Below are 18,417 nucleotides of genomic sequence, written 5' to 3'. Positions count from 1 at the left end.
TAAGTTGGTGCAAGCTTAACTTCAGTGACATTGGAGAAATTCCTCCCCCCTCCTCATTCGGTTGTTATCACCGATTATGCCTTTATATTTCATTTGCCTGAAACTTAATTTTATCCCAGGCTTTTTATACATTTGTTATTCAAAAGTATGAAAGACAAAACAATTAGAATTATCAAGCATGAATACCTTACTATTAGCCCTTATATTTGTGCAATTCCCTTTATTAGGGGGCCTTTCTTTTTATGTATGGCTTTGAATTATTTTCTAGTGTCTTTTCCTTTTCACCTGCAGAACTGCCATTAGTATTTTTTATAGTGCCAGCCTGGTGGATATGAAATTTCTCAGCTTATGTTTGTTTGACAGTGTTGTAATTTAATATCCATTCTTGAAAAAGACAGCTTCTCTGGGTATAGTAGTCTTGGTTGAAAGGTGTTTTTTTTTTTTTCTTCTTTCTTTCAGCACTTTTAATATATCATTCCGTTTCCTTCTGGCATCCAGTGTTTCTGAAGAGAAATGAACATTTAATTATATTGGAGATCCTTTGTATGTGACTGTTTGCTTCTCTCTCACTGCTTTCAGGATTCTCTCTTTATCCTTACTTTTTTTTTTTAAACTATGGGGTCGCTATAGGGTCGCTATGAGTCGGAATCGACTCGATGGCACTGGGTTTGGTTTTGGTTTGTAACTATGATGTGCCTTGGTATAGATCTCTTTGGGTTTATCCTGGTTGGCGTTCTTTGAGCTTTTTGGATCTGTAGATTCATGTCCTTTGTCAGTTTGGGGAAATTTTCTGTCATTATTTCTTCAGATATTCTTTCTCTCCCTTTCTCTCTCACATCTCCTTCTGGATTTCGCATGATGTGTATATTAGGTCTGTTGATGTCCCATAATTGCACTAAATTGTGCTAAGTCTCCTTGAGCCCCTGTTCTTGTTGCTCTTCATCCTCTGTAATTTTGACTGTTTTATCCTCTAATTCATTGATTTTTCTGCCTGATTAAATCTGTTGTTAAAGCCTTCTTTGTGTTTCTCCTTTTAGTTGTTGTCTCTTACAGTTGCGGTATTTCTCTTTGGTTTCTTTTTATCTTTTTCGTTGGGTCCTCGTTTTGTTCTTGCATTGTTTCCTTTGGTTTTCTTAGATCTTTGTCTCTGCTTTCTTTTAACACTTTACTTACGTTTAATGTTATATTTTACCATTGTTTTCATGTTATATTCTACCATTCTTTTCATTATTTGGTCTCTCATAGATGCGCTTTCCTCCCTTCATTACCTTCATCCGGATGAACCATTGTTTCTCTTTTCTTTGTGTGTCTTGTGATTTTTCTTGGGACTTTGGAATTTTTTAGGGTTACTTTCTAAGTTTTCCCCAGTATTTAATGTTTTTGTCCACATTGCTTTCTGCAAGAAACTCTTAGGCAGGCAGAGCCTTCGGTTTCCTCTTCCTGTCTGTGATAGCTCCTTCCTTCTCTCTGGTTTAATTAGGATTTTGAAGTTTCAGATCTCAGTTTTCAACTTTCACCGTCTCCCACATACACCAGAGGACATGCTGTGGTCATACTGTCCACCAGAGGGACACAGTCCACTCTTTCTGGTTATTACTCTCTTCCCTTCTCTGTTTTTACAACCACATTTTCAGACTGTCCTGTTGGTTTCAGAGGCCTGAGCTATGGTGTGGACAAGGAGGGCAGGTAGAGTGCTACCCATGGGAACAGACTCCACTGTAGGGGCCTTCTGTAGCAGTTTTTAACAACCTGGCTACCAGCAGTTACCAGGTGGGAGAGGGAGTGTCATGCTCCACCCAATCCCCATGGAAGTCTACCTTATTGCTGTTAGAGCTCCGTGGCAGATTGTGAGGTGTGAGGGTAGCCTCCACTCAAGATGTCTGCTTCCTAGCACACAGCAGCCTCAGTCATCAGTACTCAACACCAACTGGAAGTAGGGGCACATTAACCCAAATTGACCCCCGGGGAGTTCTGTCGTTGATTTTGGAGGCCTGAGCTATGGGGTGCACAGGGAGGCAGGTATAGTGCTGACAGTGGGAGCAGACTGCACTGCAGGGCACCTCTGTGGCGGTTCACAGCAGCTTTGCAGTTGACAGAGTCTGGGTAGGGGAGGGACTGTCATGTTCCAAGTGGACCCCCAGAGAAGTCTGCCTTACTGCTATCAGGCTCCCTCTCCCCCCATGGTATGTTGCCTATGGGTGTAGCCTCTACTCAAGATGTCTGATTCCTAGCACACAGCAGCCTCAGTCAGCAGTCCTCAGTGCCGACCAGAAGAGGGTGCAAAACAGACTGGAACTGACCCCTAGGCAGATCTATCCTTTTGATTACAGATGCCTGAGATATGAGGTGCACAAGGAGTCAGGTAGCGTGTTGACTATGGTAGCAGACTTCACTGGAGGGACCTTCTCCAGCAATTTGCAGGACCCTTGCTGCTGACGGTGTCTCGGTGGAGGAGGTCCTGGCACATTTCAAATGGACCCCCGGGGCGGTCTGCCTTGTTGATTTTAGAGCAGAAGCTTGGAGTCCTGTCTTTTTGTACAGTGAGGGGAAACAGGCTCTTTTGCTGGGGCCACTTCACCATGGCAGCCCACGTGGCTGTGGGAAGGGGCAGGGACAGTGGGAGAAGTGATCTTCCTTCCATATGTGACTCGTTGACTGATTGAGTCTTTCCTGTCTGCAGTTCCCCGCTACTTTCCTCTGCTCCCCAATGCAGAGTCCCTCAAAGCTGAGCAGTTCCCTCGTCATATTTGTGGAGGAAGGTCAGAACGATGGTCTGTTGATGCCATCATCTTCCCAGCTCTGTAGTTAATTGCATCTTTCAACTCCAGAATTTCTGTTTGGTTCTTTTTAATTTCTGTTTTTTTATTGATATTCTCCATTTTGTGAGACATCATTCGCATAATCTTTTAGTTCTTTAGACATGGTTTTCAGAGCCCTAGTAGCACGGTGGTTAAGAGCTCTACAGCCAACCACAAGCTCAGCAGTTCAAATCCACCAGCCTGTCTTTGGAAACCCTACAGGGCAGTTCTGCTCTGTCCTGTTTGGTTACTCTGAGTTAGAATCGACTTGATGGCAATAGGTTAACAGGTTTAGATGTGGTTTTCTTTAATTCTTGAGCATATTTAAAATATTTGATTTAAAGTCTTAGTCTAGTATTCCAACATCTGATCTTCCTCAGTGATGTTTTCCATTGATTGCTTATTTTCTTGTGTATGGTCCATTCTTTTTTTTCTTTGCATGTCTCATGATTTTTTGTTGAAAATTGGACATTTTAAATAATACGATGTGCTAAGTGTAAAAATCAGATTCTTTCCACCGCCTCCCCAAGTGAGCTCCAAGTTCAAATACAGAGCCTTGCAAGTGGGTTCTTTTAGGTCACCAGGCTGGTGAAATAATGATAGTTTCATGGCAGCGAGGTTTTCTAGGAGCTCTAGCCCCATACAGCTCCATCTGTTAGCTGCTAGGCTGCTGGTTTTCACCGTAAATGCAGCTGCTCATTTTCAAGGCTGCTGTGGAGCTGGGATTGGTGACAGGTCAAGTTAGAACACTGGATAGCTTGTTGTTTTCTTGAGATTGGGCTGTTTTTCTTGTGTAAATGCTCCCAGGATTGCTGTAAGCCTGTTAATTTCCAGAGTTCTGAAAAAATTGATTCTGAAAATTTTTGCCAGTTTCGCATTGCTTTTATTGATAAGCGAATCTTTGGAAGTCCTTGGCCTTCATTTTCTATGACACCATTCCCCTCCCCCCTTTTTTTATACTTTTATATTCATGAATATGGTGCTCTTAGTAGTGAAATTGTAGTTTGGATTAGGTCTGAGTGTTAAAGCTTGTCAAGGCCTTCAAGAATGTGTTCGTGAACAACATTTAGGACTTTTTATCGTACCCTGAAGTAGTCACGTACGTATTCTTGACCCCACTGGTGTTATTGTAAAGGAGAAAGAATATTTGATTGAGACCAGCCTCTTGGTGGTCTCTGCCCAAATGCCTTCTTTTTTTGTCCTCCTTAAGCTGTTCCTTCCACTTGGAATGAAAGTTTCCCTACCCCAATTTCCCTCTTTTTTGTTGTCTGTCAATTCTTTGTTCCCTCCTTTACTTTTTTACTGAACCATAACATATAGAAAGTGCACAAATTACAGTAACAGTGCTTGATGAATTGTTTCCATGTAACATACCTAGATAATCACCACCCAGGTCAGTCAGTGACTACCCACAGATCTGAAGATCACCCAGTAATCAGTGGGTCATTCTTCAGAAGTAGCATATTAGGCCTTTGTTCTTTTATTCTGAATAGAAATGTTTAGAAATGAATAGAATTTTTTTTCCATCCTTTATTTTTAGTTATTGAGATATAACTTACATACCGTAAGTTCACCATTTTAGATTGTATAATTCAGTGGGTTTTAGTATATTCACAAAGGTATGCAGCAATCATCACTGTCTTAATTCCAGAACATTTTTTATCATCCCAGAAAGAAACCTTATACTCCTTAGCAGCCACTGCATATTTCCACTCTTCCAACCCCTAGACACTACTAATATGCTTTCAGTTTCAATGGGTTTACCTTATCTGGACAGTTGGTGTCAATGGGATCATATAATATATGGCCTTTTGCTTCTAACTTCTTTCACTTAGCATAATGTTTTCAAGGTTCATTCATTTTGTAGTACTTCATTTTATGGCTCAATAATATCCCATTGTATAAATATACAACATTTTGTTTATCCATTCAACAGTTGGTAGACATTTGGGTTATTTCCACTTTTTAGCAATTATGAATAATGTTGTTCTGAACGGTTCTGTACAGGTTTTTATATGATTTTACGTTTTCACTTCTCTTGAGTATATACCTGTGAATGGAATTGCTGGGTCATCTGGCAATGCTGTTTAACATTTTTACGAACTGCCAAACTGCTTTGCACAGTGTCTGCTCAGTTTTACATTCCTACCATAGTGTATGAGGCTCCAAAATTCTTAACATCCTTGTCAGTGCTTACTATTTCTGATTTTTATTATTGTTACTAATGCTATTCTAGTGGATGCCAAAAATGGTATTCCATTGTAGTTTTGATTTGCATTTCTGTAATGACTAATGTTGAGCACCTTTTTATGTGTTTATTTGCCAGTTGTACATGTTTGGAGAAATGTCTGTTCAAATCCATTTCTCATTTTCTACTTGGGTTATCTGTCTTTTTGGTTTTGAATTATGAGTTTTTTTTTTTTAAATGTATTCTGGATACTAGACTCTTATCAGATACATGATTTGTAAATATTTTTGCTATTCTGTGTGTTGTTTTTTCACTTTATTGATAGTGTCTTTGATGCACATGATTTTGAAATTTTGATGAAGTCCAATTTATCTGTTTTTTCCTTGGGATGCTTGTGCATTAGGTATCGTATCCAAAAAACCATTGCTTATGGTTTGAAAAAGGATAGCAAGAATGGTTTCATAGCATGAAGAATGTAATCAATGTAATTGAATTATACATGCAGAAATTGTTGTAATAATGTATGTTTTGATGGTGTGTATATTTTCACCACAATAAAAAAAAGAAAAAAAAAAACATTGCTTAATCCAGGGTCCTGAAGATTTGCAACTATGTTTTCTTCTAAGAGTTTTCTAGTTTTAGCTGTTACATTTGAGTCTTTGATCTATTTTGAGTTAATTTTTGCATATGGTGTGAAGTAGAAGCCTAAATTTATTCTCTTACATATGGATATCCAGTTGTCCCAGCATCATTTGTTGAAAGGACTCTTCTTTCAGCATTGAAAGGTTTTGGAACTCTTGTAAAATCCATTGACCATAGATGTATGAGTTTATTTCTGGACACTCAGTTCTATTCTATTGATCCATCCTTATGCCAGTACCATACTGTCTCAGTTAATGTAGTTTTGTAGTAAGGTTTGAAACCAGTAGATGTGCATCCTCTAACTTTGATCTTCTTTTTCAAGGTTTGTTTTGGTCATCCTGTATCTCTTGTATTTCATATGAATTTTAGAATCAGCTTGTCCATTTTCGTAAAATAAATGTAATTAGAACCTTGATAGAGATTGCATTGAATTTGTACATGTATTTGAAGTACATTTTTAAAACATAACAAGTTTCATTCAAAAATTTATTCATATAAAGTAAAAAAACTTTTAATGTTTATAGTTCTTTTTTAAAAATGAGGTAAACAAGTGGATCTCACTTAGCTTTCTAGGTCCATCTAGTACAGGAATGCCGGAAGGCTCTCTTAGAGCCAGAAACAGCAGGGTTAGAGGTTGCCTAGAACCTAGGCAGCTGGTGCAACCCTGAACTAAAAGTGGTTCCCAGGGCTGCTTCCTACTGCGGACGCTCACTGTGGCCTGTTCAGGGCGATGGCAGACCACACGGTTTCCACGCTGACAGCCTTTCCTCCTTCAGCACTCCTGTTGAGTACTTCTGCTGTACGTTAGAATTGTAAAGCCACAATGAGTATGATGAGAATTGTGATTGCCTTATTGTCGTTAATTTGAAAAGGGAACATTTGGGAACAGACTTCTTAAAAGGATCCGTTTGATAGGTTGTTTCCTGAAAAGCTTATGAGTTTTTTTTAAGAGTTGAGGTTCTCCTGAACACAGAACCCCCAACGGTGGCCAGTTTAGGTGCATTGCCTTGCCAGCTGGAGAGGGGCTGTTACACCTGAGGGCATGTGTTTGTGTCACCAGCACTCTTCTCATCGTTTCCTCTTGTACCTACTTTCCTGTCGTTCTCATCCAACTGCAGTATGACAAAGGAAGGAAGATAGGTAGGCATGATGAGCGACAACATATAACTTTTAGTCATTTGTATCTACAAAAAAGGGAAAATGGAAAGAAAACCCAGTTATCAGTAAGCATACCAAAATAAAACTGTACATAGACATCATGTAGGTTCATTAGTATAAATTGAACTAAAAAAGTATTTGAACTCTTGTTGTGTTGGGAGAACAGGTAGTTCAGGCAGACGTTAACCCTGATTTTAGCTCTGTGAGAAGAGAAGAATCACATTACTCCGTTGTAGGTATCAGAAACCAGAACCAGAGACCCCCTGACATTGCTATTTGAACCTGCTCAGAACCAAGGGTTCCGCAGAAGCTACGCCAGGGATTGAGAACTGCATACCCTGCCAGGCTTTTCCTCTGAACATCTAGAGGGGAAACTGGCACCTGGATGAGAATGAAAAGAATCCTGTCTGCAAACCACCTTCCACCCGCCCGCCTCTCTAGGCTCTGTCTTTATGCACCCTGTGTTTCAGTTCACCTGGGTATCCTCAACAGGCCCTATGCTGTCCTGCTTCGGGGCTTTGCTCTGGTGGTGCTTTCACCTGGTGAGCCCCACCCGCCTCTTCTCCACCTGCCAACACCTAACCTGTAATCAGGGCCTGCCTCAGAATAACTTTTTTTTTTTTCCGTAAAAACCTTCCAGGTTTCTGATTCTTTGCCCATCTCTCCTTTTCAGATCCTCCTTCAAGTTTTGTGATTGCTGTACTTGTCAGTAACCCTCACCATAGTTGGAGTATCCATCTGATCCTCTTCCGGATTTGTGAGCTCTTTGAAGGGGAAGCTAGGGAATGCCGAACATGCTTTGATCCAGGCTCTGTTCACGTGTCACTCCTTAGCTTCTGTTTTGGAGCGTTTGGTGCAGAATTAAAGTTATTTTGTGCCACAACTTGAGGAATTTTCTAACGGTCATAATTTCATTGTCTACCTCTATTATATCTTCTTCTGTAAGCTTATATGATTTCTTATTTTATTCATTTGTAACCCACCTGTGTGGATAATAGCCTTGTAAGAGTTAATGTTCTAGAATTACTCATTGTCCTGTAGCCTTGCTAACTTTATCTTTTTTTTTTTCTCCCTGACAGGAAATGACTTAAAGGCTTTCCAAATACATCTGTTCTTTCTTGCTTCAGACTTTACAATTGGGAACCAGCCCAGTCTGGAAGTCCCTCTTATTAACGTTACAAGGAAACTGCTACCTCCGCAAACAGAAGGAAAGGAGAAGACTTCTAATAACAAGTGGCAATTTTTTTTAAAGTTGTTTTCAGAAAACAGAGGAAGTTTGGAAAGTTTTAGCATTAAGAAGAAGCTTTACAGGTAAATGGATTTGGCAGGCCGGCTCTGTCAAAGCTCTGCAGAGGTTTGGTCTTCCTTCTTAAGACTTACTGGGAAGTAATTCTGTACTGCTTTTGAAATTGCTGTTGATCAGCGTGTGGGTTTTGGGGTTCTAACTTTTCTGGTATATTGAAGATACATTATATTACATTACAGTACCTTAAATTACATTTTTAAAAGTTAAGTTATTTTTCTGCCATTGTAAATAGAAGTATCGAAATATTCTTGCAAGCAATTATAGGGAAGCATTTTTCTCTGCAAGCATTTTTTTATTAAGAGAGTGGAATGCAACACAGTTCATACACAGCATTTTGGAGACACTTTTCTTTATTATCAGAGGTCCTGTCTGCACTGAAAATATTAATTATATAAACCTGTTGTCCTCCTCATCACATCCACATTGGATCACATGGTCACCTGCCTCGTGGAAATGCCTTTTTCAAAACTTAGGTTTGCAGAACTCTGCTATTTTTATACCTAGCCACGGTTTTGGAAAAAGATTCAGAACCCTGAGCCAGTCACGGCACCTGGGACAGCTCCTCCTCCCGCATGTATTGCTGCAGTGCCCAGGACAGTAAGATGGACTACAAGCGGCGCTTCCTGCTTGGCGGGTCCAAGCAGAAGGTGCAGCAGCACCAGCAGTACCCAATGCCTGAGCTGGGCCGAACACTGAGTGCTCCCTTGGCATCTACAGCCACCACCACCCCCCTGGGCAGTCTGACTGCTGCAGGCAGCTGCCACCATGCCGTGCCCCACTCCACTCCCATCGCTGACATCCAGCAGGGCATCTCCAAATACCTGGACGCCCTCAACGTCTTCTGCCGTGCCAGTACTCTGCTCACGGACCTCTTCAGCACTGTGTTCAGGAACTCTCACTACTCTAAGGCAGCCATGCAGCTTAAAGATGTACAGGAGCATGTCATGGAGGCAGCCAGTCGGCTGACCTCAGCCATAAAGCCTGAGATCGCCAAGATGCTGATGGAGCTTAGTACCGGGGCCGCAAACTTTACTGATCAGAAGGAGTTCAGTGTCCAGGACATTGAGGTAGAGTATCTGCTATGTCTTACCTGAGTAGCAAAATGTATTCAGAGGTAAGTGGGAATGTCTTAGTTATCCCAAATCAGTATAATAGTGGTCTTTGTTATCTTTCTATCAGTACTCTCTCCTTGTGAAAAGTGTGGGTGTGCTAGGTTCTGAATTGCTTTCATTTGAAATTAAATCACTTAAAAGGTTATTAAACAGAAACAAAAAATCAGCATATATTTTGTTCCTGTCCTTTATATTTTCAAATTGCTATTTAATTTTCAAATGACATACAGCTAAAAGTACATAATAGGTGCTGAGATTTCTAAATATGATCATGAGTTTTATTTGTGAGTCGTCCTTATTTGGAATCACTGTTTGAATGCAGAAAGCTTTATACATGTTCACAGGATAAAGTTTTTCCTATTCTAAATTCACAGCTGTTTTTATTTGGATGTATTCGATTCTTTTTTCAGTGTATTTCTTGGGATTTTAGATAGTCGAAATGAAATATTCTCACTCTTTCAGGACTCAAGATGAGAATACAATTTTCGATCAGAATAAAGATGACCTTTGCCTTAGTCTGGGAAATGATTGGTTAAACTGTGATCTGTTACACTAGTTTTACTGGTAGTTTTTTTTTTTTTTAATTAGTCTTTAGCTGCTTGGACAGTTAATCCGAGACTGACTTTTCTATCCATCCTTGTACGTTTTACTGGAACATCAGAGGTTAGGTTCTTGGACTTGAGGTGTTAGGAGGGAGAATGCCTCTTTCCCCACCCTGTGGCTGAATTTGATTTTGGGAAATCACAAGTGTTTTGAGCCAATTTTGATGACTGGGATGACTGAGTAAATTAATACTCTTTTGGGTTTGAGGGAAAAAAAAAAAAGGTAGGCTATTATGTAATAAGACTAATTTTTATTGTGCTTAAAAGTGATTTTGAAGACATTTCCAAGAAGAATTTAGAATTATTTTTGAATAGACACAGCATCTTGCTGTAAATCAGGGGTCAGCAAAATTTTCCTATAAAGGGCAGGTAGTAAACTTTTAGATTTTATGGACTACACATGGTCTCTGTCACATATTCTTCTTTATTTTATTACAATACTTAAAAAAAAAATATTCTTACCTTATACGCCTAATTGTTGGACTGAATTTGGCCCTTGGGCCATAGTTTGCTGAACCTTCTGGTATAAAAGTATAATAGCTTCGTTGGGTAATTCTAATTTGAATCTTTTTATTCAAATATATTTATAATTTCTGATTATTGCCACGATTGCTTTTTATGTTCAGGGGGTTTTTATCGTTTTAAAGTGTTTATAAAATAGCTTGTCAGAGTTTAAATTTTTTTGTTTCACATGTAAACCACATGTACTTCTCAAAAAAATCCCACCCTCTCCCCATCCTGTTCCTTTCCTCGGAGGTGACCGTTCCAGACAACTGTCAGTATGTGCAGCTTAGTCCCCAGCATTGGCTTTTGTTTGCTTTACGTGAAGAACCAAGGTGTTCAGCCACCAGTGTGTTGGTTGCTGCTTTACAGAGAGATGTGGCGTGAATGGAAACCATGGTGGCGTAGGGGTTAAGAGCTACGGCTGCTAACCAAAAGGTTGGCAGTTCAAATCCACCAGGCGCTCCATGGAAACCCTATGGGGCAGTTCTACTCTTTTAGGGTCCTTTTAGGGTCGTTATGAGTCAGAATCAACTTGATGGCAGTGGGTTTTGGTGGCATGAGAGCAGTCAGGATTACTGTGCCCTGTCTTGGAAAGTACTGAACAATATTAGACTCAGACTGTTAGAGCTGTCATCCAAAAATAACCCAAGCACTTTTAACATCGTTTAGAATCTCAGGCAAGAGTGGTTTGAAAAGTAAAACCAAAGGTTTCTATTTTAATCCCAATATTATTGAGCTCTTCTTCAGGCCATACCTCCAAGGTGCTGCAGAGCCTGGAGGGCAAGTATCTTGTTCCTCCTGGTGAGAACAATTAGATAACGATAAACCATACAAAAGGAGTAGGGGCTTACCAAGGACCAGGGCCCAGCTGCACCTATCTGTCCCTTCCAGCTTCCTGGAACCAGCATGGGGCACCAAACTGAGAAGGGGAGATATTTCCTGGTGTTGTATTTGGCATTTTGACTTAGCTTTCCTCATTGAAAAGGAGCCCTGGTGGCACAGTGGTTAAAAGTGCTCGGCTGAACCCAAAGGTTGGTAGTTTGAACCCACCAGCTGCTCTGAGGGAGGAAGATGTGGCACTCCGCGTGCATAAAGATTTACAGCCTTGGAAGCTCTATGGGGCAGTTCTATTCTGACCTGTAGGGTCGTTATAAGTCGTAATCGACTTGTTGGCAGTGGGTTTTGGTTTCCCCGTTGAACTGGGAGTCGGGGTAGTAGAAATACTACCATGTTTTTTGTACTTTTTCAGGCTTGTCAGGAAATTAGATGCAGTTGATCGGTTTTAGAATCAGTGGATCTACTCTTGAGTTTCAAACAGCTGACTTATAAGTGAATTCTAAAATGTGATTGCCAAGTGTAGGCCTGCAGGCTTAACATTTTGCCTTTTCACAGAACAGTATTTGTTGTTTGTAGAATTCTTTCTTTAGAATTAATTTATCTCCAGGAGATTTAGCTATAGGCCAGTAGGATTCTCTCTTCTGGGAATATTCCCCAATTTAGATGAAGTGGCTAGGCATTTGAGTTTTTTCCTGTTGGTCTTTTTCGGGTTTTATCAGCAAGGCCCTGAGATGCTCCTTAATGCTCGTTCCTGGGGAAAGAAGTCTGTGGCCTGACATTGCTGAACTTGATTGGCTAGTCAGAGCCCTCTGCTTGGACGCTAAGCCCTGGGGTGAAGTGAGAACCAAAAACCCATTGCTGTCCAGTTGATTCTGACTCATAGCGACCCTATAGGACAGAGTGGAACTACCCCATAAGGTTTCTAAGGAGCAGTGGGTGGATTTGAACTGCCAACCTTGTGGTTTGCAGCCAAGCTCTTAACCGCTGTGCCACCAGGGCTCCGAGGTGAGGTGAGGAGTGCCCATAATTCAGGAATGTTCAAATGCTGAACCATTTTAAAGCTAGGGCAGGTGCTGATTCCCTGGTTTCATCCCTAAAGGTGATGATGCATTCTTCTACTGCTCCCTAGATGATTCTTACAGCCGGGTTTGGGATATGCTCACTGGTGGACAGATACTGATGCCTATGCCCAGGAACTGTGGCTGCTGCCTGTGTGGTGCCATCCTGCTCTGGGGCAGGCAGGGTGTACAGAAGTCCTGTCCTGTTTGTACTCGTCGGTGACGTTGAGCCTTACCCTGGGTGATAACAGTCTTCTTGTTAGAGAAATGTGTTGGGACTATGGTGTTTCACTAGTTAACTAGTGCCTGCAACACTATTCTAAGTATATCAGCCTGGGAAGTGAATTGTGGGACATGGAGTTAGAAGATCTGGATTTAGAAGATGACTCTGCCTTTTCCGGCCTGTGTAGCCTTGAGCAAATCTTCTAACACCTCTGAGCCTTAATTTGCCCTTCTTTAAATTGGGAATTACCAGCTATCTTCCAGAGTTGTTGTAAAGATCAGGAAGTAATGAGTACATGTGAAATACTGTATCCTAATTGGTTGTCATCTTCATAGTTTGTTGTTATTATTTCCAGAATGGCTTGAAAAATGGTATTAGACCTTCTCTGAAGTGAAGAGCACAATTATGTACAAAGCTACCATCAGAGCCAGGTGTGCAGCCAGTTATTCTTCTAACTGGAAACCTTTTGGGTTGCCAATTCCAGGACATTTGCCCCACTCAGTTCTTCCCTGGTTCCTGAGGTGGGCACCTTCTCTTTCCCTATGTTTTATCTTTTCTCTTGGATGTTGTAAGGCAGCAACAGTCTCTGTGGAAGGAGCAAACCTGGAATGTTTGAAGAACAATGGAGAATCTCCTGTGACTGGAACACAGTAAGTGGAACAGAGAGTAGTAGGTGGTGAGTTCAGAAAGGTAAAGAGAAGGGCACTTTGGCTTTTAGTGTTAGGGTGGCCAGAGAAGAGGCATAGTGAGGTCAGCCTTTGAAGGGAATGTGAAAGAAGGACTGGATCTATTGAGAGGCCACCTTTTCCTTTGCTTTCCTCACACCTTGACAGCTGCAGGGCACAGGCTCCACAGTGAGTCTTCAGTGTTGGGAGGGCTTTGTCCTCTGGCAGGTGCACTGCATAGACATCCAGGGCCCAGGACAACTACAAGGCTTCCAGGAGTTGTATGTATGTCTTTAAGGAAAATAGATCTTATATCTTCTAGCATTTTTAGTAGCTATAAATAGACAAGCAGATATTAAATCAAGTCTTTATATAATTGAATCTTGGCTTTCAGTTTGATGCATTGACAAATTTATTTTGTATACTGCATGATTACCCATGAATCTCTGTGAAATAATTTGTTTCTGAACACTGACCAACTCTTAAATACCTTGTTTCAGGTGTGTTAACATTTATTTTGGATAGATATATGCCAGAAATACTGTAGACCAACAGTAATGGAAAATATTAGAAGCTGGTTTCAAAATGTGATTTTCATTACTCTTAATGGAATTAAATCTCCATACTGTTCTTTCTCCCCCACTCCCCGAGGTGAAATTCAGTGTCACTTCTTTCTTGTTTGACTAGTAGATCTTCTATAACAGATTATGGAATAAATATTTCTTAACTATAGGTACCAAATGAGAATCCAAATTGCTATTATTAATCAGGAACTGAAGTTCGCATTACAGTAAGCTTGTATGAATCCTGGTTTCAGACCGTTGCTAATTTCTAGTCACTCTTTTTAACTTTGCTTTTATTAATGTGAATCTGCTGTTAACTGTCTTCAGATTTTGGGCTTTAAAGAATCCATAATTAATCAGACAGTTGGAATTTGGGTGATTGTGTAGATTTGCATCATGAACAACAAACACGTTTTAGTGTCTGCCCAGCCTGTTCTGGGTCTGCGTGGGTGGAAGCATTGCTGCTGTAGAAGGGCTAAACCCTTTGACCTTGATTTGTCGAGACATGCTTGTGCAACCAGCTCAATATTTTGAAGCTTGCTGATTCAAAGGAGAAAACTAAGGAATTAAGAAAATGTCCTGCTCTTCCAGTACAGACTTTTTTTCAGAGTAGCCAAATACCCATAATGGGTAAGAGAAAGCATTTCAGCATTCTTAAATAATACAGTTAGAAAAATTGCCATTTTGCCAGCCAGAATTAATTAACTGACTTCAGACAGTGGTCAAGAATGGAAGGTAAATCCATTTGGTGAAAGATTGCTGGGAAACTTACCAAGTGTGGGATCAGGGTTCACCACCCAAATCTATTGATCAGCCTCCCTATGTCACTGAAAAGGACACAAAGAATTATGTCCCCTGATGTGATGCCATAGGAACTGAGTGACACCTCTATCATATATTCATGTACTTCTCCCTTCTCTTCCCCCTGACCCCCCCCAAAAAAAAAAGCCTGAAATAATCTAATCAACCCTCTAAAACTTATTTCAGTCTGCAGGAAATAGTATACTGGAACAAGTTAGACAACATCACCAGGAAGCAATCAGACAAATCCAAAATGTGCTCTGTTCTTCAGGCAATTGATCTCATTTGTTCAACAAGTCAGTAGCATGAAAGTTACTGCTCTAGATTAAAAGAGAGTTAAGAGATATAACAGACAAATATAATAAGTGGGCCTTTTGGGGGTTGAGATGCAAACGAAATGTAAAAAGATATTTTTAAAGACAATTTGGGAAGTTTGAACACATATCAGGATCTTGGTTGAGATTAAGGAATATGAATTTATATACCAATACTAGTTAATAATTAGGCCTGATAATGTCTGTTACTCTATAAGAATGTGTCTTTTTAAATCCATACTAAAGTATTGAAGGATAAAGTAAAATGATTGGAATTTGCTTCAAAACACTCAGCAAAAAAAGGTTGGGGGGTTGGATAGATGAAGAAAGAAAGGCAAAGTGTTAACATTATTGAAGCTGTTAGATGAATATACAGGAGTTCATTGTACTCTGCTTTTGTGCATGTTTGGAAATTTTCCAAGTTTAAAAAAGAGAAACTTATGAATTTGTGATGTTGTTGTTGGTTATGTCTAGTTGGTTCCAACTCATAACGACGCCATGTGTGCAGAGTAGAACTGCTCCATAGGGTTTTCAAGACTGTGGCCTTTCGGAAGCAGATCACCAGGCCTGTCTTCTCAGATGCCTCTGTGTGGGGTCAAACTGCCAACCTTCATTTAATAGTCGAGTGCTTAACTGGTTGTGCTACCCGGGGACTCCTAAATTCATGATAGGAGTAATGTGTCATAGTTTCCAATAAATGATTCAATTTCATGAAAGGATTTGTGCATGTGAAGATGGTCTCCTAAGCAAGGTTTTATTGGGTAGTTAGAAAGTCCAAGGTGTAGGGATGAAGAAAAAAAGCAGGTTGTCTTCAGAAAAAGGAAGAGAATTAAGTGAATCAAGGGAGAAAATGAGAACAACTTCTGAAGGCAGAAACCCAATGGCAGGAGGGAGTCAGTCAAGGAGGGAATGATTTTGGTGCTTGAATGGCAATGTTGCTTTCTTCTAGGTGGATATGATTTAACATTTCAGCTGCTAAAAGGCTTGAGTGAACATAAGGGAAAAATTAGATTTGATGGCCAGTTAGAAGGAAGCAAAGACATAGAAGACTTCATGCAATGTAATTTTAGATAGAACTAGTTTTTCTGAATTATTTTTTATTCTAAATGTTTATGGTTGCTGATTAGCTTGTGAGGAGACTTCACAGGATAGGGTAATAGCCTTTTCAGGCAGCTTCTCTCATCTTTAAAGTCAGGAACCTGAGGGTGTGCAAAAAGGCATTTGCCTCCTACAGTCCTCTGGGACCAGCGCATGTGAGAGTTTTGTGTCTTGTACCTGTCAGCTGCCTTACGTGTGGAGGAGAGGCTATTTTTCAGAGTTCATCCCTCTGTGAGACCCATATTTCTGACAGCCTAGCAAATGCTGAGAATGTCCAGAGTCAGGAAAGTAGAAATAACCTGATGTGGGAGAACCGCAGTGAGCCTTTGCTCACCCCCAGGCCCTTCCTGAGACCAAACTAAGGCCTGCAGGAGGCCGCAGGCACCTGGCCAGTTTTTTTTCTTCACCCGCCACTCACTCTCTTCCCTAAGATACAGAAGAGCTGGCTACAAGGGAGGCAAAGATGAATGAGGACAATCAAAAGTACTTCAGGTCTGGTGGGAGAGAAAGATAAATAAGTAGACAGTGACATCACAGTGTGATCAGTGTTTTCATGAAAATGGAAAATAGCATTAAGCCTGCCTGTTGATTCACTTCAGTCACTCCTCATCCCTCACCCCAGCTCACTGTGACAGGCCTCAGAACCACCTACCTAACCTAGAACAATATTGAAGTGGGGGCAGGAGAAGGGCAGAGAGCCTTGTAGGTCCTGGCAAGAGATTAGATTTTGTACAGAATAAGATGAGAAGCTGTTACGGGGATTTTGAGCAAGAAAGTAACATGATTTGATTTTTTTTTTTAATCAGTGTTGATTACAAGTAACAGAATCCAAACTCAAAATAGCTTAAACAACAGCAACAATAAAAGTAAAAAAAAAAAAAGTTATCACTAATATAGTAACATGCCATGCCCTGTTCTGAGAGTCTATATATATTAACTATATATTGAATTACTGTTCTTATCCCCATTTTATCGCTTAGGATCCTAAGGAATGGAGAAGTTAAGCAACTTAACAAAAGCCCCATGGCAGATCCAGACTTCAGACCTAGGCAATCTGACACTGGAGCACAAGCTGTTGACTGTAGCACTATAGTGCCTCTCGGCGGAACAATTTATTGATCTATGAAACTGAAAAAAATTAACTCTCTGGGCATAGTTGAATCCAGGGGCTCTTACAGTGCTGACCAGACTCAATCTTCTCAGACTCGGTCTCTCCTCTCTCCTTTCATTTCCAGGCTGACTGTCTCCATGTCGGAGTCCCCAGCATCTCAGCAGAAAGAGTACCTCTGCTTTCCTGAGGTCAGAACCTCAAAAGGTCCAGAACTGAGTCCAGCTGGCTTGGCTTGGGTCACTTGCCCATCCTTGCACCATTCCCTGTGGTCTGAAAGGTTGAACTAACATACTCATTGGCCAGGCCTGACTTGTTTGCCCACTTGCTAGGCTAGGGTACAGGCAGGGTCATTTGCACCCATATGACATGGACTGAGAGTAAATGAGGAATGGTTTCCCACGGGGCTACATCCAGAGCAACAGGGATTGGATGTTGGGTAGGCCAGACTGCCACTGTTAGCCATGGAAATTCAGAGGGTGTGAACCTGGTTAGGACCTGGGTACACTTGCTAAACTTTGTTTTTCAGAAATGTTAGCACTTTATATCTTTTTATGTAAGTTTTCTCTTACGTCTCTCAGTAATGCTCTGTAGTTTCCTTTATTGCAACTAAGTCTGTTCTTAAAAATTTTTAAGTAATTTATATTTTAGTTGATATAATGAATTAATATTTAAAAATGTTTGCTGGAGTATAGAAACACTACTGATTTTTATATTTTTATCTTGTGTCCTGCCACATGACCGAACACAATAATTCTAATAGTTTTTTGGTTGGCCTGTTCGGATTTTCTTGGTATATGCAGTCATGTCATCTGCTGTTTTTCATCTCCTCCTTTCTGTTGGTTATGTATCTTGTTGCATTACCGTAACTTTAAAATATAAAACAATCAACTTTAAGAGTGAGCCTCCTCATTCTGGTCCACCTTTTAATGAGAATGTTTTGGCTGTATAACTCTTGACTATTAATTTTTTATTGTTGTAAAAATATATGACACGGTATTTGCCAATTTAACATTTTTCACTTGTACAGTTTAGTGACATCAATTACATTAATCATGTTGTGCAGCCATCACCAATACCTGTTGCCAGATTTCTGTCACCATGAACAGAAACTCAGTGATTCCTAAACAATGGCCCCTTCTTTCTCCCTCCTTTCTGCCCCTAGTAACCACGGATAAACTTTGGTCTCTATACACTTGCCCGTTCTAGCTATTTCATATAAGTGAGATCATATAATATTTGTCCTTTTGTGATTGACTTACTTCACTCAGCATAATGTTTTCAAGGTTCATCCATGTTGTAGCATGTATCAGGACTTCATTTCTCTTTATGGCTGAGTAATATTTCCATTGATTATTAATTTTAATATATTAGTTTTTATGAAATGTATGGTATATACTTATGGAGAAGGACATTATACTTGGTAAAGTACAGGGTCAG

The 18,417-nt window shown here is 40.4% G+C and overlaps 1 protein-coding gene across 7 annotated transcripts in view; it reads left to right on the top strand.

Annotated features, from left to right (window-relative positions):
- Positions 1-18,417, top strand: part of GARRE1 (granule associated Rac and RHOG effector 1) — a 112,802-nt gene that overhangs the window by 34,785 nt on the left and 59,600 nt on the right. For 5 of the 7 annotated variants that reach the window (XM_064274075.1, XM_064274073.1, XM_064274076.1 and 2 more), the window contains one exon: positions 7,866-9,159. In XM_064274075.1, coding sequence (XP_064130145.1) covers positions 8,665-9,159 — 495 coding nt within the window. In that variant the 5' untranslated portion in view covers positions 7,866-8,664. The other 2 variants (XM_064274078.1, XM_064274077.1) reach the window with 2 other exon arrangements.

This window comes from Loxodonta africana, chromosome 21, assembly GCF_030014295.1.
Source record: "Loxodonta africana isolate mLoxAfr1 chromosome 21, mLoxAfr1.hap2, whole genome shotgun sequence".
Taxonomy (NCBI): Eukaryota; Metazoa; Chordata; class Mammalia; order Proboscidea; family Elephantidae; genus Loxodonta; species Loxodonta africana.
The sequence above is the reverse complement of the archived record's forward strand: the minus strand, read 5'-3'. Positions and strand labels throughout refer to the sequence as shown.